This window comes from Melampsora larici-populina (genome assembly GCF_000204055.1).
Source record: "Melampsora larici-populina 98AG31 unplaced genomic scaffold MELLAscaffold_106, whole genome shotgun sequence".
In the NCBI taxonomy this organism is placed as follows: Eukaryota; Fungi; Basidiomycota; class Pucciniomycetes; order Pucciniales; family Melampsoraceae; genus Melampsora; species Melampsora laricis-populina.
Window position 1 is genome coordinate 71,485 of NW_006768870.1, and position 19,573 is coordinate 91,057.

A 19,573-nucleotide genomic window follows, 5' to 3' on the forward strand; every position below is an offset into this window, starting at 1 on the left:
ACGATCAAAGAAGGATGAAGAAGAGTGACGACAATCAAAGAAGTTCAGTGTAGTGTAGGTTTTGTTGAACAAGGTGGATGGGTGGAGACTATGACAAAAGATGGATAAATGTGGATGAATGACTGGCCAATATAAGATGATCGGTGATGGTGTGTGGTGTATGGGTTGTGTGATTGGTTGAGAGGTAGAGAGGTAGAGAGGCGGTTTGTACAATTTTCATCATCTAATGTGAAGTTTTCATCTTTGGGGGCTTCGTTTATGGTTTGTTAATTGTTGTTTTTTGATTATCGACATTTGTTTTTTGATTTTCGGCTTTTGTTTTTTTGATTTTTGAATTTTGTTTTCCTCTTTTGTGGCTTTCCTGGTACTTTTTGTGTCAATGCAACAATGGGGTGACAAATGTTGAGTTTCAAGTTGTCAATCTACTGAAATTTGGGCCGTAACCTGGTCTGAAAGTGGTTTGTGCCATGACTTTTACTCCAGTACAGGGGTTTTTGCCCTGTATTTGAATATTTTCTGTAGTTTTGTCTTTGATTTTTGAATTTCGCACCCGGGAATTGTGATTTTTGATTTTTGATTTTTGCATTGTCACCTTGACACCTCTCGCATTCCGTAGATACGAAAACCATTGCAGCAAGGAAACCGTATTGCCGTCATCTACGATGATCTCATGTCAGCGAGTATTTGCACTTAGTCACTATTTGTACTTACTATTTGGCGTTGGGACTCTGCAAAATTCGTCGTACCCCGCTTGACCGTAGGGGAAAAGCAGTGGGTACCGTAAAGGTAAATAGCCAGTGTGTTGCTCTGAAACGCATTCCCATTGACCATCAACACTATGTAAGATCAAATCTCTATCCTTTTCCCCTACTACGCCCCCACCAGCGACAATCATGGCAACCTTGTTCACCGTGGGTCGGCAGTATGTCCGAATGTCGTGACCTTCAGAGCCCACCTCAGTCGGCGTAACTGATTTTAACTTTAAGGAGATCGAGCCCGCCGTGCCCAGGATATCATGGGCCATTCTGAATTGTTGAGCGTACGGGTTGTGTTCATACATAAAGTCTTGAATCTCGGCGATTATTCCAACATCTACTTCTTTCGAGCGTGACATAAGTTTCCGGTGTGACGCCTCGTCCTCGAGTTGTGTTCCCATAACGTAGATCTGCGCGAATGAGGCTCTTGTGCCGGGCCTGGGAAGGATCAATCCCATGTCGTGGTAAAGTGCCCCCTGAACCTTGAAACAGCAAACCCCATGGGGCCCGTCCACTTTGTGATTTACTTCGGCTCCTAAAGACGTAAAGGAAAGGCAGTTATTGTATGCGCGTATGTTTTCGTGAAAGTTTCGATTACCTTGGAATTAAGGACGGTCAACTCTTTGGAAGCACGTGGACAATTGGAGGCAAAGTGCGTACAATTGTCTTTGCCAGTGAACAGATTTTGTAGAAACGGAGGCACAGGTGGAAAATCGAAGTAATGTTCGGGAAGTAACACTTTACCGCCTTGGCAGCAAGTTGAATAAGTTGATGGTCCCATAGTTCTCGTATTGCGCGTTCGCTCCGCGATCCAGTGCAGGGCATCACATTTGGCGCAAACATCAACGCATTGTCCAATGTTATGCGGGATCTCGTTACTAAATCGCAATTGAATTGAGTTCTCGCTGTTTTCCCATTGGGCACGAACCGCGATTTGATGCATGTTGAACGATTTCTGGGTCAGTGAAGTGCTATCAGGTCTTGAACATTGTTACTTGATCATCTATTTCAACATTGACACGGGGTGCTGCACAGTGTATTAGCCCGGGATGAGGCACCGTGAACTGGCAATGTATGCGCCCATTATTAGTCGTTTACCCAGCTCTGAAGCGCTGCTCGCTCAGAGCATTGTGAAACTAAAACTGGCTAGGCTTTGACTATAGAGGCAACGACATTCTCACTGGGAGAGTGGTATTTCACATATTGAGAATACAGTGCACAGATATTCGTCAAATGGTCATAAAGGGCAGTTCATGGCACAGATTCACCTGTGTCTACTAGACGCTTTGGATATTATCCGTTGAAAAAAGTGTATTCCCTATCCGACATTGTCCGGAATGCCCCCTACCGACGCGCCGACGCCCCCGACGCGTCGGATCAAAGAGTCAGCTCCAACGTAGATGAAGAACAAGCTGGACACACGTGTTGATCTACTACCATGTGTATACCATTTTGTATGAAAAACATTTGGTATAATCACGGCAGTGGAAATTCAATTCACCCAAACGTGATGCAAATCACTCAAGTGTGATTTCAATTCACCCAAGTGTGATTTCAATTCACATGCGCAGGAAATATTTTTAACAAATCCCACAGTCACAATAGATCACACAAGTGTGATTATATATGTGATTGACCAATATGAAAAGTGTAATCACTATTCACACTTGGGTGAACCCATTCACCCCGATGTGATATCAAATTTCATATGGTGAACCCATTCACCCCGATGTGATATCAAATTTCATATGTGGAAATACTTTCACCGGGGCACTTATCAGTATGATCAACAGCTAGTCTGACCTTGAATCCCATGATGGTGGTTACCAATATCAGAAGGGTGATTAACAATCACACTCGGGTGAATCCATTCAACTCAATGACTACATGTGTTTTACCAATTCGTGGAGTGATCAAGTTACATGAGGTGAAATCATTCACCTCAGGGTGAATCATGATGTCAAATTCATTCACCCCGAGGTGATTCTATACAAGAGGTGAATTGATTCACCTCAGGGTGAAATGGGGTGAATTCATTCACCTTAGGGTGAACCATGATGTCGAATCCATTCACCCTGAGGTGATTCTATATACCCTTGTGTGATACACTTTCACATTGGGGTGAATGAATTCACCCTGATGTGACATAGAATCAAATATGTGGAAGTCAAATTGTCACTCGTGGTACTCAATACTCAACACTCATACTAAATACTAGGTGTAATAAAAATTAATCTGTAATATTTCTACCTTTACCAAACCCACAAACAACCAACAAATTCATTTTTAATTTAAACCACTTTCATCAAAGTCTTCCTCCATGTCTGCATCATCCTCTTCATCATGAATGAACAGTTCATTCACTTCATCTGCTAAGTCACCCACCTGCCCTATGTAATCCTCCCCATGAAACATAACTTGCTCAAACATTTCCAGCTCATCCAGAGCTGTTGATTCTATATTCTGAGCTTTCACAATACGCTCCCAGGTTGTTTTACCCCTATTTACCAATCCTTCCCAGCGCTTAATCAATGAGTTAATTTCTTGTGCTGTTGATGTTGTGTGTTGATAGGTTCTACGAAGCAATCTCACAAGATTTGCATCCCATATCCTCCAGGTTCTGCAATGCTTCTGACGCAGATCATCATGCAAAGATCTCAACACTCCCACATTCTCTTCCCAAACATCTTTTGATATACGCTGGCCAGGCTGAACCAATTCAATGAGGCGCCTGCCACCTTCTTCTGGATCATAATCTGAGAGAAAGAATAAAAACCTCAGGACAATCAAAAGACAAATCAATCAAACAAACTCCTACTGACCACTACTACACAACGCAAGTAAGCCATCAAGCTTCTCCTCAGTCTTCAAAGCTTCATACACCATCTGCTGTGTTTCCCGGCCAATTCTTCGTAGTTCTTCACTGCAACTTCTATGCTGTAAAAAAGCCTGAATACCTTCAATTGTTGGCGGATCTACAGCCCACTTCTCTGTAGGATGAGAAAGTGCGCCCACATTCCAGAAGACATCCTCAAATGGTAGCTTTTTGGCTTCATCAAGAGATGGACAAGCCATCCTTGTTACTGGACGGATGGAATTGTAATATGCCACTTGAGATTCATAAGATGTCCATTTCCGTCAAAACATCAATTGCTTCTTTGTCATTAAAGTCTTAAGTCCTTGCTGTGCTTTAGTTCCTACAATCATCCAAATCAAAAACAACAAAAGCAAAATTCATTCATCATCAGGCTGTGTTGTGCTCCACGTTTTTCCCACTGGTAAACTAAAAACACTTGCCTTGACCACCCTTATCCCACTTTTTTTGCGCTTCTACTATGCCCACCTTAGCCTCATATAGCTTCATCTTGGCCAGCCGCACACGTATCAGTGCCTCCGCTTTTGCCCCTTTATAAATTAAATTCACATTTAAAATCAAATTGCAGACAAATGGGTTAATAACTCTAGCACCGGACTCACCAGTAGCCGCCCGAAGTTGATTGAATTCAGGGGTTCCCAACTCCAAAGTAATATCAGCAACCGCCTTCTCAAGTGCAACAATTGATGATGGCAATGTTAAAAACTGGTCCATCTCAGCTTCTGTCCGATTTCTTCTGTGCTTCCTTCGCAGACGTGAAAGCTCATTTCTGCCCAAAAACAAACAAAAACAAATCAACAAAACATCTATCCAACTAAAAATTGACGTAATTTACTGAGCATCTTTCACCTGCCCTTCCAGGTCAAGAAGCTTCACCAAATATTCCTCTAGCTTCTCTTGTATTCCATGTTCTTCTATGGCAGCCAGCTGTACCTCTCTCTGCCGCTTCCACTGATCAGAAAAATAGCCATACGTAAAACTGGCATCTTGAGATTCTAGGCTGAGGAGGGTCTGAGATGCCTTATGAAACCTATCTTCTGCCGTCTTTAGTTTTGCCTGAGTTGAGAAAGCTAAAGCCAGTTGTCAGCATAGTATTGTCATATCATGTACAAAAAACACACCTGCGTTTTTGCATCGTGTGTCATTTCCATGACTAGACTTCAAATCTATGGCATCAACTCGATGTTGCTTTGTGGCACATCTATTTGGTGCTATCAGAGGAGAATTCTCCCCCCATATCCGCTCACAAACTTCGCCATCTGACAATCCGTTTCCCTCGTTCAGTCTTGGATTATATTTGAGCTGACAAGACCACTCGTGGGCATATGCATGGAAAGCACTAGTTGCAAAACGGAGATCCCCACGATTGTATTCTGCCTCGAAATATTTACGCTGTCAAATCAAATCAAGAAGCAATGTAAGAACCATTATATTATATGAGCCTCTGAGAGCGCAGAAATAAAATTACGTTCTGAACACTCTTCTCAAATGTACAACCAATATCATAGAACACCGTAAAACTTTTACCAGGTTTGTCTGGCTCCGCTGTATCTATCAACAGCTGATCAAGCAATGCCAATACAAAGTACTGACTAAGTATTGCAAGAATTATTAGAATTGTAAAACATCCCTCATATGCAGTGGAAGTGGATCCCTTACCGCTCGCCACTCTGAACCACATTCACAAATTTCAGGACGTGATCATGCCTACAAGCCAATCCAATAAGGCCTGTTTCATCACACCCTTTCCATGTAGATTTTCCTCGTATGTCTGAAGCTGCTGTGTGAGATGCTGAACACGGATCCTGAGGAAAAAAAGAAAACATATATATCAGATCAGATAAAGCCAAAAACTCATTCACCCCAGTGTGATCCACATGTGAATGTCTTTCACATATGTGTGAATATATAGCACATATGTGTGAATGCAATTCACATAAAAGTGATTGAAATTCACGTATGAGTGAATTTCATTCACATATAGGTGAATTCTATTCACCCATAGGTGAATGAAATTCACCTATATTGTTGAATGACATTCATCCATACTTGAATTCAATTCACTGAGGCATATTAAACTACGGCTATATTTAAATATCGTATTGACAAATTGCATACCCAGAGAAGAAAAGAAAATGAAATTGAATGTAAGGACGTTAATAGAAAATCCGCACAAATTCAGGGTAATAACCCCAGTATTTGACAAGCAGAAAATAAATCCGCTCTAAGAACCCGCCATAGCTGAAATCATACTATCTAGTAATCTTGTTGGTATGGCTACAGTGAAGTGAGAGATAGTATACCAGTTATTATAAGGGGGGTGGAACCTATAAAAAAGAGTTAGCCGCAGACTCTATATTCTCTGTAAGGATCTTCCCGGGTTATCCAGGAATGTTCGCCCCGTTCGAAAGCCATGTCTGATTTTAGCAGTCGAAGGAACGATAGTAGCGATTCAGAGACCGTCGCTGCTGAAAAAGTGGTCTCCCCGATCTTCAGGTGTTCGACTGCAACTGACATATTTGTCGTGGTGATTCACACGTTTGTGTCTCATCTTCATATATTGGATCACCCTAGCCGCACGAACATGAATGTAATTCACATAGGGGTGATTTTGATTCACATGCAGGTGAATTTCATTCACATATATGTGAATTCCATTCACCCATGCGTGAATGAGATTCACATTTAGGTGAATGCTATTCACTCATACGTGAATTGTATTCACCTATATGTGAATTTTATTCACCCATACGTAAATGCAATCCACATAAAAGTAATTGAAATTCACGTATGAGTGAATAAAATTCACCTCAATGTGAATCTCATTCACGTATGGGTGAATAGAATTCACCTATATGTGAATTTTATTCACCCACATGTGAATCAAAATCACACATATGTGAATTCCATTCACATATGTATCAGCTGTGCATTTCTTGATTGCAGATGATGATGATAGTGTACATACCCCAACTGCACAAGGATCTTTGCCACCAGTTCGTGTCCTCCACTCTGCAACCTTCTTATCGTCAAGGAAGAGAGGAGGATTCTCCATTTCCATTTCCTCATACTCCCGGCTTGCAGCAAGGTGACGACGATGTTGAAAGTTTCCATCTGTGCAGACATGATAATCACTCTCACCTGCCTCTGGTTTTGCTTGAAGCGGCCCAAAACATCTTGGGCAATTCATAGCAAGTTGATCCAATGCGGTGAGATACAATGCACATATGGTAAGTTCCTTCTGCTTCCGTAGGATATATCGATAGGCATCAATTGCCGAAGACAGGGTTTTGCGCCAACGTCGAGGCTTAAAAACAAACACGGGTAAGCTGAGCATACTCACCATCCAAAAGGTATTTAGTGGACTTGCCTGATTGGTTTTTGCAACCAAGATTAGCGGATTTGCTGCGTCCAGGAATTCATCCAATCCAAGCGCAAAACCTTGAGTTCTGACGGTGCAATACTTCCAGAAGGAATGATGCATCCTAAGCAGCCTGATTGAGTATGCTGCTTGCGGATGTACCGGAGATCCTCCAATATATCCCATCCTGACCAGTCTTACTTGATCCAAGGTACATTTACAGAATACAATATCGAGTTGTTTTCGCTCTGTTATCATGAGATATTAAACAAAATATTAACACTACAAGTAAATGTACGGAATGCGAGGTGTGTCAAAGTGACAAATAGAATTTCAAAATTGGAAATTTCAGAATCCCCGGGTCAGAAATTGACAAAACTGGATTAAACACCAGATTTAACTCAAATACTGGTCTGAAACCCCCTGTATTGGGGATAAAACCAAACTTTCTGCCAGTTTCCCCTGTTTGCAAACCGCAACTCAAATTACAACCATTGACTTGGCACTTTGGCACAAATAATACACGAAAATTTCAAGAAATCAAATTTTCAACATGTCAAAATTCACAAACATAAAAAACAACAAAACACACAAGGTCATGTGACCAGTTGTGGACTGGGATTTTGCTCAATGGTACACATAGTCAATATCAATGACTGATATTGCCATTACAAAATTCATTAAAGGCAACACAATCAAAGGACACAATGACAAACATGATCACTAGAGGACCACCTAAGCCTGGGTGGTCCATGTAATCAAATTTGACCACCCAGGCTTAGGTGGTATATAGACAACAGCCTTGAAGGCCTAAGACTAGGTGGTCAAACTTTATTAGATAGACCACCTAGGCTTAGGTGGTCTTTTTCTCCAGTCAAGAAACTGGAGAAAAAGCCCTGGAACTGGTCCCATGGTACTCTATCCAGTTTATTGACTGAAGAAGAGGACTAAATAAGCCTAGGTAGTCCTCCTATTAAACTTGGACCACCTAGGCCTGTTCTCCAGTCGATCGACTGGAGAAGAGGACCACATAAGCCAAGGTGGTCCTCCCATTGAACTTGGACCACCTAGGCCTGTTCTCCAGTCGATCGACTGGAGAAGAGGACCACATAAGCCAAGGTGGTCCTCCTATTGAACTTGGACCACCTAGGCCTGTTCTCCAGTCGATCGACTGGAGAAGAGGACCACATAAGCCTAGGTGGTCCTCCTAGTAAACTGGGACCACCTAGGCCTGTTCTCCAGTCAATCGACTGGAGAAGAAGACCACATAAGCCTAGGTGGTCCTCCTAGTAAACTGGGACCACCTAGGCCTGTTCTCCAGTCGATCGACTGGACAAGAAGACCACATAAGCCTAGGTGGTCCTCCTAGTAAACTGGGACCACCTAGGCCTGTTCTCCAGTCGATCGACTGGAGAAGAGAACTACATAAGCCTAGGTGGTCCTCCTATTGAACTTGGACCACCTAGGCCCGTTCTCCAGTTGATTGACTGGAGAAGAGAGCCACCTAAGCCTAGGTGGTCTATCTATTAAAGTTTGACCACCTAGGCTTAGGTGGTTTAGGCTGTGGTCTATGCTACCTTACCAAAGGTGATCAAACCATAAATAAAGGGGATTTGGTGGTCTTTGACTGGAGAGAGTACCTGGGGACTGGTATGTATACTTGACTAAAGCTGTAGACCACCTAACACTGGGTGGTCCAACCCTAAAACCAGGATTACGTAGCCTGTCTGAAGCAGCTACCCGGGGACCGGCGGTACACCCATACCAGTTTTCTTCAGTTGATTGACTGAAGCTGTGGGCTACCTAAGACTAGGTCAATCATGATTGTGGAAGAAGTAGGTTTTGGCTAGTATTGTTGTTGTGTGGTAGGTGTTATGTTTTGCCTTCTGTGCTTTTTTAAGTTGGCGAATTTTGACATGTTGAACATTTGATTCCTTGAAATTTCCACGTATATATTGTGCCAAAGTGCCAACTCAGCGGTCAAAATCGCAGCCGTGGTTAGTAAACCGTGAGAACTGGCAGAAAGTGTGGTTTTATCCCAAATACAGGGGGTTTCAGACCAGTATTTGAGTTAATTTTAAAGTTTAATCCAGTTTTGTCAATTTCTGACTCGGGGATTCTGAAATTTGTTTTTTGGAAATTTGATTTGGCACTTTGGCACACCTCGCATTCCGTATCTAACCCATTCATCTGTCTGGGTCCTTTAGACGAATCCAGTGTGAGGCCGAGATGCAACAGGAAAGAAAAGTTGGGCTCCAACTGGGACTCACACAGTCCGTGCGACCACCTACCAAGAAAATGACCATTGGACTATCCTTCCGGCGGTTTGTGAGGCTGGAATGATTGCCGGGACAGCGGTTAAAGGTCCTGTTGAGCGTTTCCATGTCAAGCTTTTCCTAGCTTGGAAACTGGTCAGTTTCCTTCTTGCCTCACCTATGTGTAAAAGTACTGATACTGATCATTATGTCGAGTTCTACATCCTGCAGCTCCCAGTTATGAACTCTTACCCCGGGCTCAATTCCGTTCTCATATTGGACAACGCCAAGATCTATCATGGTGGCAAAATCAAGCAGTTGTGCAAAGACAAAGGGGTTTTATTAATTTACTTGCCTGCATACTCCCCTGACCTTAATCCTATAGAACAAGTGTTCAACTGCATGAAGAGAACGGCAAGGGTGATTACTTACTGGGGGTGGCTGGCAGAGTAATAACCAGGCGTTTGATGCAGCCTCTCATTGTTTCCACCGGTTATGCGACTCAATACTATTGGGACCGATACAATCAACAGTTTGATGAATAGGATTAGCCACATAAGCAGCTATTTTTTTAAATTTAGTGGTGGGATTGAGTGGAGATGTTGATAGATGATATTATACACTTTTTCATGGATTATTTAAGCTTGAGTTTGACAGGTCACTATGTTCCCAAAACCTCCGGTTCTATGACATAGATTGCTTTTCTACTTCTTTTAATAAACAAGTTTGAGTGATATTGTATTTGCAACCCAAAATGTCTGACAATCCCCATAATCTTTTCAGACTACATTTCAAAATTCTTGACGTAAGATGGATGTGATGTTTCTTTCCATTTCAATTCTTATGCTTAAGTCGTTCTTCCAAAGAGGGAATTATAAAGGATGTTTATTACTTTTTTTCTTTTTTGCCAAACAAATCAAAATTATCCACCGCTTGTTAATAATTGGTCTTTTTTTGGTTTGATTTGATTAAATGAAAATGATTATTAGTAACAAGCAACGGCCAATTTCAAATTGATTCTCTGTTTCATTTTGTTTCAAATTCGTATGGTTTCCTCCTTTGAAGTTTGCTACCATGTGAGTATCATGAAAAGTGATGGCATACATTTTGCTTCATAAGGTTATTTGTCCTGAAAATGGATTATCTTATGTGACTTTTTGTGAGAAATAAACATCAGAAGTTAGGTTACTAAACTTATGATGTTTATGAATAAAAACATCATAATCCCAACCTCAGGGCCAATCTGTGCAAATATGTCTCCAGTGACTAAGTAATGTGTCATCATTCATAATTGATGACACAAGTTATATTTTTTTGGGGCGTTTTTGGGTCAAATGGGGACAAGTATATTTCAAAAGATGATTGTACACAAACTGGTACTTTGCAATCTCTGAATCACCACGACAACTTGAAGGACATATGAGCAACACGCACAACTGAAGGCTATGATAAAGCCAAACCAAATTCTCAAACACAAGACGTACAAGATCATGTTTTAAATGGTTTTGTAAAATAGAGAAAATTTTGGTTTCATAACAATTTTAAAAGAATCAAGACAAAGACAATTGAATTTTGTGATGGATTTTTAAATCAATCGTACAACAGAAAGAAATTTCTTTTTTTGGACTCACTATTCAAGGCAAGAGAACAACAAACCATTTTGAAGATCATTTCTTCTTTATAAAGGTGATATAGATAAAAGCAGACGACAAATCACTGAATTCAAGAAAACACACATCAAGTAAAATTTTACTTGATTTGATCTAATAATGTAAGATCGCGGGTTGGAGGGTTGATTGCCAGGTCAGTAAATCAGAGACCTAGATTACCATGCTGGAATCAAAAGGCGATTTGGGGTTCTTGATTTCGTCGTTCAGGACGTGTTGATAAAATCGACGGGCGCAGTTCATCAATCTCATGGCAGTTCCATGTTGAATTCCCATTTCAACGAGGTCTTTGATGCCGGTTTCTTCAGGGTAAAGAAAAGCATTGAAACGCTCAATATCGTGGTCGAACAAGATGGCAACTACCTCATCTACCTTGCCAACACAAACTCCGGCGAAGGCCATGTAATTGTCCATGGTGGTGTATGTCCTGATTTGGTCTACTTTGTAAGGGTCTACAACAATATCATAACCTTGAGCTTCAGAGATTGTTCCTGGAGTTATTGGTGATGGTTGATGGGTCATGGCAGAGCCGCCAGAGGTCACGGGGGTCTGCAAAGTGACCGTTTTCTTTAGATGCGTCCATTCAAAGCCTTCGGCCTTTGGAGGCTTATCCACGGTGACCGACGGGTCCTTAACCTGCACCACCCAGTGAGAGAGATACATATCGTCAGCTAGGGATATGAGGATAGGGTCAGATAAAGTTACTTACCATATGCTCCGCCCATATCCTCAACAATTGGAAGTTGATAGGCATCACCTTGGTGATATCATCGAACTTGTAGACCCACCAGCCCTCGGCATTGTTGTTTTTCGCGGTGCTATATTTGACCATGAGGGCCGCCAAATCTGTGTCCACCGGGTCTTCAGGAGTGGCATGAGCAAGATCCAAAGTTGAAGTCAACATGTTTGCATTGATATTCTTGGCCTGTAACTGATGTTGCCCTATGGAAAGATTCTATCAAAGGAACCAGAACTTCATTTAATAAAACATCCAAACTATATATGTTTTATTAGACAAAAAAAAGTAATGACACTACCTTTTCAGCCTCTGATTTCTTTTTGGTGGGATCTTCCATTAGAACGTCGATTCCGGATGTTTGTTTTGGATGAGTTGAGATAGCCAAGAAGAATTGTTTGACATCGTCATCACAAGTAAGCTCAATCGCCGCCGCTTTACTATAAACCTCATGACTGTGAATGTAAGCGATATACGCAACCGAGTTGGTAGCGTCCGCAGCTTTGAAAATGAAGCTGTTCCCTTTGGCGTTTTTACCCATTTGGTCGGAATAAACGAAAAGTTGTTCCTTCAAGTCCAAGAAAGAGTCACTATTGATATTGACTGCAAATTTGCACGCTTTGAAGGTGTGAATAAACATTTTTGGCGCCAGATTCTTAGCTGCCGAAGGCCCTCTAGCAGGATCCACGCCTTGGCGTGAATGAACAACATATTTAAGCCACAAGCCGTGCATCACCTCATCAGGACCATCTAATTTGAAGCGCCAAAAAAACCATCAATGACAAAAATTTTGGCCTAGACACCCAAAGATAGCACAATACTCACCCAAAGTCATGCTTACGGCAGGCTCCTTGCCGGAAGTCTCAATCTCAGATTGAGATTGATGTTCGTTCCACAAATTGGTTGGAGAAGGCGGTAAAGATAACTCCCAACTGGCTATTTGATTTTGGGGAGTTTCAGGTATCACATCGTTGACACTGAATTGATAACTTTGGTGAGAAGTTTGAGATTGGGATAGATCAACTCTGAAGTGATGGTTCACGTTGTTACTGGTGGAAGGTTGAGATCCAATAGCAAACACAGAGTCATCGGCATTGCTGGTTTGGCTTGAACGAAGTCCGGTTGGGGCATCCGGTGGGATTTTGGATGAGGCATGACTGATTTCGCTGGTTTGGCTTGAAAGAGGAACTCTTTGGCCAACATGATGAGAATTGGTTGAAATGTTGGCATTACGTCGAAAGAAGGGATGTGAATCCAAAGTATCGGATGAGCGGTTGACAGGGAGATTCCTTGGTCTAGGCAAAGGTGAGATCAAACCCAATGCCTGTGAGCCAGGCCCGTGAGGGTTGTATAACAGCGGAGCTGAAGCTGGGGTTTCTCGTTGTTGTTCATATTGGCACCGGCTGGCTTGATGGTAAAACACGAGTTGGGTAGGATCATGTGAACTTGGCCTGAGCGTTCAAAGGTAGCAACATCAATAATGTTGTCTATGAACACAAACCAATCGGAGGAATAGGATATCGAAAAAATAAACTAACCATCTATGTACACACTGGCCCTGTATGTTTCTAGGTGGAAAATCAACACACTTGTTGCTGTTCAACTCCAAAGAGCCATTGGAGGAGACATGAGCGGTTGGGTTTGAAGGTGTTGATTGATTGAACATCGTGAAATGGCCGATGTTGAATGTCTTTGGAGCAGGTAGCTGATAATCAAAAGTGGAGGAAAGAGGATTGAGACAATGGATCAAGACAAACAGGCAATTGGACAAGAGAGGAGAAATGGGGTGCCCATCAGGGAGAGAGTGGTCAATGAGGGTGGAGGGCATCGAGGAATGATGGAACTTGTCGACTTTCCATCTTGAGATAGCTGTCAAGAAGGCAGAAAGTGTCAGCCTTAGAGCATCCCCACCAGTCCTGAACCGCAACCAGTCATACAGGGCAGTATTTCCGACGTGTGACACGTTGTATTTTCCCTTCAGGAAGGGCAACGGCCACCGGACACCCTGGACCAGACCGTAACCCTACCTCCGCGTTCTTACGCACGCCATTTGCTTCCATAATAGTCAATCTGTGTGATACATACGATAAGCCTCATATTATATACATAGAACGATCGAGAAAAATACTATGAAGATAGCTCCAAAGGAGCTATCAAAATCCATAGCGCACAGGGAGATAGGTGTCTGTGTATGCCGTAATTCCACCATATCGGCCTTTATACACCGAGTCAGAGCCAAAGTCAAGCACACGACCGGGCGACTCCCCCTCTTAAATAGATGTGTCCAACCCTTCTTTCCTTTTTCCCCATCCCTTGTCGTCCGTTTCCCTCTGCCTTGTATACATCTTAAACTTCATTTCACTTTATACCTTTTGCTCGGCTGCTTAGTCATATCATCATCCTTCCTCAGCGCTATAATGAGTACCATGAGAGAAGATTTTCTCAAATTTATGGCCCAGTACTCAGTTGGTTCATCTATTCGTTCCCAGCACCTGTCCAATCTTTCGAACTTCACTCAAGATATGTTGAACACCCTGCTGTTGTTGGAGGAAGAAGAAACTCGCCCAAGTCCAGGTGGCTCTCTACCCGGCAAAGCGCCTAATCTCCCTCGCGATCCTGAATCCGGTCATGCTCGATTGATGAAAGATTACTTTGCGGCAAATCCTGTCTATGGTGAGGGGCTTTTTCGTTGCCAATTCCGGATGAGCCAACGTTTGTTTTTGCGCATCATGAACGCCCTTGGAAACGATGACGTGTATTTTACACAGCGTTATAACTGTACAGGTTAGCATCAGCTCCCTTTTGACCCGATTGTAATCTAATCTAATCAACCTCATGCTCGGATTCATTATCAAGGTCAAGCTGGAAACTCGCCTCACCAGAAGGTTACAGCGGCTCTGCGTCAGCTTGCTTACGGTACCACTGCTGACCAAATGGATGAATACTTGCGTATCGCCGAATCTACCGCTATCCAATGTCTCCTCAAGTTTTGCAGCGGTATCATTCGATTGTTTGGTCCGCATTACCAACGCAAGCCCAACGCCAAAGATGTCCAGCGCATACTTGACGAGAACGCCGAACGAGGATTTCCCGGAATGCTCGGATCTTTAGACTGTATGCACTGGCAATGGAAGAACTGCCCTCAAGCGCTCACTGGAGCTTTTGCTGGTCGTTTGGGCAAGCCGACTCTGATTCTCGAAGTGGTTGCAACCCGCGACTTGTGGATATGGCATTCGTTTTTCGGCTTACCTGGTGCTAATAACGACATTAACGTACTTGAACGATCCAATCTTTTCCGCGACCTCTCTCAAGGCCTCTCTCCCCCTTGTAACTTCAAAGTAAATGGCAAGGACTATAACACCGGTTATTACCTTGCTGATGGCATTTATCCCAAGTGGGCAACTTTGATCCAGTCTTACAGCGCTCCTGACACTCCTAAATTGACGGTCAGTCTGGTTCTCACTTCTCCTATCTTGATTTCGACTGTTTCTTTCACTCTTCTAATGTGTGATTGTTTTCCTTCGGCTTCTCTACTGTAGAATTTCGCCCAAGCTCAAGAGGCCACTCGCAAGGACGTGGAACGAGCCTTTGGTGTACTGCAAGCTCGTTTCCACATAATCAGAGGAGCTGCCCGTATGTGGCAACCGTGCTCACTATGTTTGATTATGAATGCTTGTATCATACTTCATAACATGATCATTGAAGACCAAGGGAACCCGGGCTATGAGTTTTTGGAAGACAAAGATTTGATTCCTCCTGTTCCTCTACGTCGCCCTCCTGGATTTGCTGCTCAGTTTATGCGAGGCCGCGAAGCTTTTCGCAATGCAGATGCTCACTATGCCTTACGCAACGATTTGATCGAGCACCTGTGGAAGATGAATTCTCACAATCACGATGAAGATTTAACTGATATGAGCAGTGAAGATGATCTCTAGCTTTTGTTTGACTCATCTTTTCTTTAGTCTGTACAATTTTATTTCTTTCTTGATGGTTATGTAGTTCTCTCTCTTATTTTTTTTGTTTATACACGTAGTTCTCTCTCTTATTTTTTTTATGTGTCTATAGTTGGTATCTACATGAATTGCTTTTGTTTAGTCTTTATCGGTTTGTTGTTCTTATGACTTTGTGATATATACGTGCGCAATTTGCAGAGATGTCTTTCCTTTCTTTTATTCATGTAGTATAAAGCAATATAGCAATGGCCATTTCTATGTACAGTCTTGATTTGTTTTCATGATACAAAGAGAGGCGAGACCAATTCATGATCGATCAACACAACGACAAAGAAATCTTCATGATATACTGAGGGATAACAGAAATAGCGAGACAACAAATACGGAAGAATAGATGTTCAACACATGAAACACCTCACATGATGCGCCCTTCAAGCCATTCCCACTTGATATCCTCAGATAATTTGACAAAGTGTTCACCGAGTCCTACTCTTCTTAAAAAGAGTCCGGCCTTCTTCTTATAACCTGCGTGTTGCAAGTAAGGGCCAGTGTAGCTGGCCACCAAAATCAGCGCCTCACGTAGATTTCAAAACTCGTCTCTGCGCTTGTTCTGAGAGATCTTCTTGATCTCTCTATTGGCTCGGTCTTCGCAGTACGACAAGCGTTTTTGGTAACTTCGGCGCGGTCGGATGTAACGCCGTTTGTTACCAAATCAAGTGACTTGAGTACTGGTACGAGTACGATTGCCTGCATGGTATCAGCGCAAAAGCAAAAGGAAAGCAATATTAATTGTTGCATACCACTTGAGACAAACAGTACAGTTATAAACTTACGTCTAGGACCAACACGTGCAGGGACTACAAAAGCCTCGGAACCCGTTTGACGCCGGAGATAGCGCAAAGCGCGAGGACTCAGAGAAGCCTGGTAGCCATAGTCGGTGCATATCCAACAGGCTGGTACGGCTACATTAGCAACTGATTACAATTTTAGATTGGAATACTGAAGCCGGAATGTTTACTAACCTACTTCTCCTGCGACGGGAACACACCAGGGCATAACTTCACCACATACACGGTTCGACATGGCAGATGAATTAAACAAAAGCTAATTTTTTCGATAATTCAGAGGGAATATGTGCAATGAAAAGAATAAAGAATCGGTAGGCTAAACTATATGCAAAAGAAATTGAGAAAAGATGCACAATGAATCGACTGTGAGAGGTGATGTGACACTACGCCAGATCACTAATTTACCGCTGAGTTCAGAAAATTGAAACTGTAGAAAAATATCACCAATACAGGGGAGGTCAGAAAAATTTGAAAAAATAATGATTCAATTCATGGGTGCTGTCCCCTCATTTTGCATATTTTTGCATATTTTTGCCATGATTTTTGAAGTCTCCCCAAACCAAAATGCTCACAGGGGATATTATGTCAGAAACTCAAATTTGGTCCAAAACTAGCAATATTTGGGCAAAAACCTCCAAGCACAAAAATATGAGTATTTTTGTTCAATCATCTGAACACTTGCAATTTATGGAAGCCGCATGATGTCTCTACAAGGTTTATTAAGGTGCTGAAGCCATTGTAGTTATGACTTCTATGCTTATATATGGTTTCTGCTGTGTACGTCTCTTGATATATCTCACCCATTATTGGAGACACACAGCTTTTTTGTGCACACAAACTGTAGATCCAGAATGTGGAATTCAGAATGTCAAGACATTACATGTGTTGGAGAAAAATTGATGATTTTGTTGGTGTTGCAAGGTCACTGTCTCTCTACCTGCCAGTTTTGGACCAAAATTGGGTTTCTGACATTATTTGCATTGTGGTTGTAAAAATATGAAAAAATATGCCAGATGATTGGAATGCACCAAAGGGCCCAACCAATATTTTTTCATATTTTTCTGACCCCTCCCAGATTTTCCATAATTTTCTATGTCTTCTCAATTTTCTAAACTCAGCGGTAAATTTTCAATTTGGCGTAGTGTGAAGTGTGGAGTGTGGATGGAGGGAGCCTGGATGGAGGCCTCTCTTTATACGTATGATTGTGGCGGTCATCCCAAGAAGCGCAGTCCTCAATCGCGTTTCCAACCAAGATCTATGAAATTGCACATCCGACCACAGCGTGATGGAGCTTCGCAGTGAATCAATTTGAGAATAGGTAATCATACGCAGATGAGGCTGGATATGAAGAGAAAATGAGGCTCAATATGAATCAAACACGGTTTGGTTCGATGTCTAACATGAAATGTGTTAGATTGACTATTCATACTATAGACAAGAAGAGGAGCAGGAGTGGAAACTATAGACAAGAGGATCACAAGGCGTGTAGATAAAATTGACCAAAAGAATGACATGAAAAGAATTAAAACTAGCCTATCAAAAGTAACCAAAAAAAGAGATGAACAAAAGACTTGAAATGACTTAATATCAACGTAACAAAAGTAACAAAAAAGATTTGAAGAATAAAAGACATGAAATGAAACAAATCAAGCGAGTTGAATGAAAAGGAAACATAAAGTGAAAAACTTTGAACTATTCACGAGCTCGTTCTGCTGCTCTGCGGGCACGTTGCTTGCGAATGATATCGGCCCTCTCGGCTTCAAACTCAGCGCGTACACACTCATCGATTGAGGAGAGATTAGTCGAGAGAAGGCTGTAGTCAAGCATCTTGGACAGAGTGGCTTGAGCCTCTTTCCCTTGATTGGCTAACTCTCGGCTAGATATTGCAACCTCACTCGCATTCTCTAGCATCTTTGGCGCTAATTCTTCGGAGAGTGAAGATTTACCAGCTCCTCGCTTTGCCTTCTTGGTTCCCGTTGGACGATCAATATGAGGTAAGGCATCTATGTCACTCGCAAGATCCAAACCGTCAAGATCAGACCCGACTGAATTTCCGTTACCACAATGTTCTAGGTAAGCTGGATTTTCTTGCCATTTCGGAGCGTGCTTGACCATGTTGTAGCTACTCATGTCTTTGAAAGAAGTTTTGACATCCTGCTTGTAGAGGGCGAGAGCATCGGTGATCTGGTCTTCAGTCGATTTTCCAGACTCCTTGAGGCTCTTGATTTGTTGGACACAGCTGGCAAACTTAGACATATTGCGATTGAGAGTGGACCAGCGTGACTCGAGGGATTTCAACGTGCGTTGGTTTGCTTTATCCATATGCTGATTGAAATGGGTGGTGATCTTCTCCCAAAACTTAGTGCGACGTTGATCACTACCAATAATGGGGTTTTGAGAAACGTGAAGCCATGACGTGCACAGCTGGGCAAGGGCGTCGTCAGTGTAGTTCGATCGTTTGGAGCCTTCTTCAGGTTCGATGGTCAACTGGCAAGTAGGAGGATCCCGGTTTGATGTTGAAGCACCAGAGAGTGACGTGGAGACGGAGGTACGCCGAGTCGGAGGTTTGCGAGTTGATGAACGAGATAAGGAGGTGGAGGTGGAGGAGGGAGTGGGAGTGAAGGCTTCATAAAAAGATGATTGAGGAAAGTCGACATATTCATATTGGTTGTTGCTGAACTGAGAATGAGCATCCAGAGAGTCATCGCGTCTATTGCGATAACTCTGAAGAAAACCTTGAGTGTTGAAGTTGTTGACATCGGTGTCTTCGGAGTAGCCTCCATAAGAGCCATCACGGTTGAAGCCATTAGTTTGACCTGAAATCAAGAATTGACTACATGAGAATTGGGCCCCATCGGCATGAATGACATTAGATAAACATAGCACGTACGTTGACCTGATGGTGGACGTTGACCTGATGGTGGCCTCTCATCATTATACATATGATTCATTCCGAAGGGGCTGGAGCAAGGGAATAGATGCGTGCAAACTTAATGACCTTCTTGACGATTTCTAGGAGAGAGGAGGAAATAAGATGCGAGCAAGCGGATGCGGTGAACAGATAATGTTTGTGTGGCTTTATAACCTTTGGACACAAACTCAAACTTGCCCTCAACACCTCTA

At 42.5% G+C, this 19,573-nt stretch overlaps 2 protein-coding genes across 2 annotated transcripts in view; both read right to left on the reverse strand.

Moving 5' to 3' along the window:
• The window catches only part of MELLADRAFT_69712 (uncharacterized protein), a gene marked incomplete at both ends in the record, with an annotated part of 7,431 nt that extends 5,733 nt beyond the window's left edge, over positions 1-1,698 (reverse strand). Inside the window, 2 exons of the mRNA XM_007418792.1 lie at positions 712-1,231; positions 1,354-1,698. Of these exons, the coding sequence (XP_007418854.1) occupies positions 712-1,231; positions 1,354-1,698 (865 nt within the window). The remainder of the gene's footprint in view (positions 1-711; positions 1,232-1,353) is intronic.
• Positions 1,699-11,066: 9,368 nt separating this feature from the next.
• MELLADRAFT_114021 (uncharacterized protein) lies at positions 11,067-13,124 on the reverse strand (the record flags this gene model as incomplete). The annotated part of the gene is made up of 5 exons (XM_007418805.1): positions 11,067-11,549; positions 11,623-11,868; positions 11,951-12,399; positions 12,475-13,052; positions 13,096-13,124. 5 exons carry the CDS (start codon positions 13,122-13,124, stop codon positions 11,067-11,069), a joined length of 1,785 nt encoding a protein of 594 aa, XP_007418867.1.
• Between the last annotated feature and the right edge of the window lie 6,449 nt (positions 13,125-19,573).